General features: G+C 44.8%; 1 protein-coding gene and 1 pseudogene across 2 annotated transcripts in view; one reads left to right on the top strand and one right to left on the bottom strand.

The window, feature by feature from the left end:
* Positions 1-5,958, top strand: part of Mast4 (microtubule associated serine/threonine kinase family member 4) — a 587,536-nt gene that overhangs the window by 186,342 nt on the left and 395,236 nt on the right. For both annotated transcript variants that reach the window (XM_023705080.1, XM_004623035.2), the window contains exon 3: positions 5,211-5,335. In XM_023705080.1, coding sequence (XP_023560848.1) covers positions 5,211-5,335 — 125 coding nt within the window. The remainder of the gene's footprint in view (positions 1-5,210; positions 5,336-5,958) is intronic.
* On the bottom strand, positions 3,176-3,981 carry LOC101569254 (annotated as a pseudogene).

Below are 5,958 nucleotides of genomic sequence, written 5' to 3'. Positions count from 1 at the left end.
GGTGTTACACACCACTAGCCAGCACTGGGATTCAGATGTTTATGAGATTTGAAGACTATGGTTTGAATCACCTATTTGCATCTTTATAGATTTTTTTCTATCTATAACATACATTCATTTATAGATACATAACAATCCTATCTTAGTTTATAATTTTTCTCCTCAGAGTATGTGGTAGGGTATTTTCCAGGGATACAATTCGGGCTTGGATCAGAATTTTAGCCTTGCCTCCTCACTAACCAAGAGCCCTTGGCTAGTTATTGGACTTCTCTGTGCTATGAAGTGGAGTTGGTAACACTGCCCATGGGGTTGTGATGCCTGGCATATGTGAAGACCTCAGTGGATTTTAGCTGTTATGCTTACAAATAAAATTTAGGAAACTCATCTGTTCACTGTTCCATCTTCCTGTATAGAATTGATCATATTCTTCAAATAGTATCATTTAGCTGCTTTAGTCAATAAACATTTGTTGAATATTTACTAAGGTCCAGGCACTTGCTGACAAGCCCTTACTATGCCAGGAGCTTAGGATGTGGAAATAAATAAAGCTGTTCCTTCACATGAAGACTGTTATGGTAACATAGTCTAATAATTTTTTTCCTCTAAAGGTAAGGAAGAATAACTTGTAGAATTTTTCACTGAACTAAAAGGTTTGCCTTCAGATTTTTCCATGATTGCATCAAGCCTCAGATGTTTTTCTCTCTACCCTTGGCTTTCTTTGAAATGAGGCCTCTGGGCAGAACAGAGATGAGGCCAGAGGGGGTTCTCCCCATCCCAAACCCTGACATCTCACGGCTTCTGTGCTGGTCATGCTTCTCTCCCAGACATGAGCAAAGGGATGTGTGACATGGGAAGAGACCCAGGCTGGGCCCGCCAAGAATCTGTGTATTCAGATCACTGATGAGATGGCTATATGTGTAGCAAGTCATGTCCTGCAAACAGTGAGTTACTTTGTCAGAAATCTGCTTGCTCTTATTATGCTACCGCTGCTTTCCTCAATAGTCTCTAGCTTTTTTGCCCTTCATTTATGTGCTGCCTAAAATGGGAAGCTTTCTTGAGATCCTCTCAATCTAGTTTTCAGTTCACATTTCAAAGTAAGACAAGGAAAAAAAAAATCTAGACTTGAAATGCAATATCCCATGCACACAAGTGTGCCTGCGTGTTCCTCAGGTGGTGATCAGAACCACGGAGAGTAATTAATTATGTTGATAAGTTCCGGTCAGTTGACAGTTTCTGTGTTTATCTGCATGGAAAGGGTCATAATCTGTTATGTGGGGCTGCTGGGGAACAGGTGACAAAAATCAATGCAATCACACTGTTTCAAGAAATTGTAAGTTGTACGAAGAAAACCTGAAAGATGTTTGGAATGATTTTCTCTAGCTTGATCATAGGTCATTTTTTCTTTGTATATGTGTGTATTTTCTTTTATCTCTTTTCTTTCTCTTTCGCTCACTCTCTTGCTCCCTCCCTCTCTTTCTCTTGTTTTTTTGAGACAGGGTCTCACTACACAGTTCAGGCTGGTCTTCAACTCATTTGGTAGCTCAAGCTGGCCTCAAACTCACAATGATCATCTTGCCTCAGCCTCCTGAGGGCTGGGGTTACAGACATGTGCTGCCACACCAGCATATGTACATTTTCTACTTTTGAATGAAACGAAGCCACCCCCACCCCCCAAAAAGGATGTGTTTAATTTTTACTACAGTTATGGCTAAATAGCTAACATATTGAGCGCTTTACTCATACACTCCTCTCATCAACTACATGTAGAAGATTCTCACATTTGTTTTAGAGATGGAAAAAATTGAGGCCATGAAAGGTTGACTTTTTTCCTCAGTGTTCTTCAGCCATCGGACAAGGATCTCAAGTCTATTATTTGTCTAGCCTGTCATTTTACCATGTAATAAGAGAATAGAAGATCAATTTTAAGCCATTTTTCTCTGTAATTAAAATACAAATTGCTGAAAAGCCTTGGATTAAAGCATTAGATCTCTCACCTGGACAGTGAATGGTATATGCCTTCATTCCTGTGCTTTGGTAGCACTGGTAGTTAGCATGTTCAGTGATGGTGCAGTGGTGACTAGCTAGTAGGATGTGCCTGTAAGCCATGGTTAAGGGAAGGACAAGGGAGAGATGCTACCTGTGCCACAGCACCAGCAGCCATTCACCCCACGATCCCTCATGCTTCTGTAGAGGAGTGTAGCTGAAGTCTCCTACCTGTGGATCCCAAGTGTCTATTTTCTTTTCTTTTTTTATTTTTTTTGATAATTTTTAAATTTTCACATCCTTTTTAAAACATAGCACCCTGTTTTTGTTGTTGTTAAAAAATGGTGCGCTCATTAAAAAGGAATACTGAAAAACTGGGAACACTCACATTTACAACTCCATCTTCTGTCTCAAATCTTTCTTGATACACACTTTCATTGTATATCGGCAGACCTGAATTGTTCCACACTGTCACCAGAGTATAACACTAAACTATCAGGTAGTTTTCTATCCTGTGATTTAAATTCAGATTCCAACAAAGCAACCAGAACAACTAAGATCTAATATTAGCTTCTCAGTAATTACAGTCTCCCCATGAGAAGTGAATATAAAGAACAAGTGGTGGTGTCATCCTCAATTAGAAAATCATTATCAGCAAAATGGGCTGAGACCAGAAGTCCAAGTGGTGGTAAAGAGGGAGTGTCTACCCTGTAGGACGCTCATAACTTGATTACAATGACAGCAGCCCTTTCTAGAGGTCATCATGGTAATGTGGTAATGTTCCAGAAACCCCAACAGCCCAGGATTAACAACATCTGGAAATTGTTCAGACGACACAAATTTCAGCTTTCTGCTGTGCAGGTTTCAGTAATGCCTCTGTCACCATTTTTTTTTTTCAAACTTCCTCCTTTTGCATCAGGAAAAATATACATAAAGTGCAAGTAAGATTCACTACTGCGCTCCTGGGATCTTGTTTTGATAGCCGACATCTCCAAATCTATCCTTAAAACGCTGACCAATGAAGTGTCTACAGGCATTTCTGGAGTTATCAAGTGAGTTCATGTTGGCAAAGAGAGTGTCTGGAGGTCAGTGCAGTCCTAGCAAGAAACAAGAAGTACCACACACAAGACAGGGATGCAGAGCAGTAGGGAGTAAGCTGTGGTCACCAACAAGGCCGTCTTTGGATCTCAACTCTTATGGAGAATTTAGCTGATACCAAAATGAAGGTGGCCAGCAGATTTCAGAGCACATTCAGTCTTCAGTGAGGGTAGATTCAGTTTTCCTAGTTAAATTCCTGAATTTCTTCTTGGCTTCTGCCCTTTCTTCAGCATCAAAGTACCAAACAGTCGTGGCGTATCTGGTTGCCTAGAAAGGCTGCACTTCATTTGGGTTCCTGCGATCTGACCAGAAGAACAACAGTCTCAAAAATGGGCTCCACATCTGCAATGAATGATTTCCCTTCTGGAAATATCCGCAGGACCCCACCATGCAGCTTGGCATCCCATTTCTTGTTCAGATGTAGATGCAGGTGATACAGCGCCCTTTACCTTTAGGGTTGTCCACATGACGAACATAACCTGTTCTGTTTCCTGGATAGCAGGCCACCATTGCCGTGGACCTCTCCTTGATGTAGTGTTTGCCCAGTTGGCTCCTGCAGTACAGGACCAGCTGGTCGATGAGGGACAAGAGGAAGCTGATGGCCTCACAGCCCTCCTCACTGCCCCCGATCCATGTGATCTGGTCGCCCCACAGGTGCCGCTTGGAGACCCCAGCCCGTGGCTGGGCCAGCTGGCCGTCGCGCAGGGCCCCGTTGTAGTGCAGCTGCTTCATGTGCTCTAGGACGCAGCCACCCACCACCTCGCCTAGGAAGTTGTCCAGGTAGCAGAAGCCGATCTCCTGCAGACAAGGCACGATGTACTCCAGGGCGATTTTCTCCAGATCCAGCCTCATGATGTGTCCCAGAGGCATTTTGCTCTCAGCCTCTAGGTCGGGGACCCCCAGCGTTCACCCCTGAGAAGTAGCGACCTACAGGAGCCTGAAGCCAAGGTTTGGGGAGCGGAGCCCAGGGTTCAGCAACCTGCGGTGGCCACGATCTCCCAGCGCCGCCCCAGCACCGCAGCGACGGGGACGGAGGGCAAAGTTGAGCGCAAGCTGCGGAGAAAGGATCCCGGTGTAGGGAGCCGTGGGAGGTGCGCGGGGCTCAGGCACCCAGCACTGGACCGGCCCAGTGAGGAGTCTGAGGGCCCCTTTTGGAGCTGCGGATCCACCACAGCGGCGGTGGCCCGAGGCCCAAGTGTCTGCTTTCTTATTCTCCATATGTTTTCCTGGAGGGAAATGCCTGCTCATCCTCCCTCATGCAATCAATGTGCAAGCATTGTTGCTGCACAGCAGATAAAATCCACACAGAATCCCCCTTTACTGAGTTATTACTATGTGAATATTCATGGCCAGCCTACCTTTCCTGGTGTCAACAAAAGCCTCATTTCTTGAATGTTGGGCCCGGTACCGAGGAAGTAACAGTATGAATCGACTCAGCTGTTTGACTCTTAAGAGCATACACGTATATATTAGGGTTCAAGGTTGATGGAAATTGCTCAGTGAACCTAGACTGACACTGATGTCCTGATTTATGCAAATGGGTGCCATTATGTATGCCTTGGACATGGTTGGCTGCCACCTGAGGTCCAGGAAAGAGGCTGGGGAAAGGGACACCAGTCCTGTTTCACCTTGAGAGAATTCCCCAGTTCCTTTAGTTGGTGAAAATCGCCACTTTGTAGAGTTCTTTTCTGGTTGATTCCTAGATCACTTTGCATATTAGGAGTTTTTCTTTCTTTTGTTTATTTGTTATATTGGTTGTGTTTTAAAACTTTGTACTTGTTACAATTATATTAGGTATTCCCCTCCCCCCAGCTGCCCACGTTTATTTCTATAATGCTGAGCATGCTTTGTGTGTTTACATACGATACACAGTCCACGGGAAAAGGCCGGTGGGCACACCCACTTCATCCTCCCCGATGAAGGACGCTAAGATGGGTTTCCAAGGCCAGCAACCGCCCGTGGATCTCCTGAATTATTTCAGATGAATCTTTCATGTGTGCTACTGATCAGCATAATTACCAAGTATGACAGAAGTACTGGAGCAGAATGGTGAGGAAGAGATTCACCATTGTTACAGAGCCATTGCTGTCCAGCAGCCGTTTACACTATTTTCTCTTCAACCCCAACAGGGAGATACCTCCTTCCAAACCCAGTGGCCGGGCAGGTGTGGCCAGCCTCGGCGGAGACGTCCAACCTCGTGCGCATGCGCAGCCAGGCCCTGGGCCAGTCGGCACCCTCGCTCACCGCCAGCCTGGTGAGTGACGTCATGCTTGGGTTAGCACAGCCTCTGAGGGGCAGGCGCTTGCCACCTCCCTGGGGACTACTTACATGTGTTGTGTTCCACTAGGTTTAAACTTAGCCGCATGTGGCATTGAGCACAGATTGGACAATCTGAAATCCCTTACTGTCATCATGTTAATTTCTACCTCTAACCCCCAAACTTACAGTCTTTCCTCTAAAGACATGAAAATGTTTTTAGGCTTTTTGTTGCTTAAACTTATTTCATTTCAATCTTACAGAAATAATGCCAGTTTATTATGTATTCTTGATTCGGCTAAGTAATATCTTGACCACTTTGCCTCATAATTTGTATTTTGCATATGTATGAATGGATGCTCACTCACCCATACATAATTTTTGATTTCTGTGAGAGTACGTTGCATGTATTCCGCAGCCTTTTGCTCCCACAGTTTATCCAGGTGAATCTGTGGCTGATAGGACCCCTCTCCCCACTCGGCTCTGTGTTTCACTGTCATCTTGGAGTCAGTCATGTCTCATCTTTTTCTTTCCCCGTGTAGGATTCCAGTTGTAGTCGTGTGTTTTCTTCATGCCCATCTCTTTGGTCTCCTTTGATGTGGAATGTGTGTTGTCTTTCCT

Source organism: Octodon degus, unplaced genomic scaffold, assembly GCF_000260255.1.
Source record: "Octodon degus isolate 3935 unplaced genomic scaffold, OctDeg1.0 scaffold00001, whole genome shotgun sequence".
Classification (NCBI taxonomy): Eukaryota; Metazoa; Chordata; class Mammalia; order Rodentia; family Octodontidae; genus Octodon; species Octodon degus.
The sequence above is the reverse complement of the archived record's forward strand: the minus strand, read 5'-3'. Positions and strand labels throughout refer to the sequence as shown.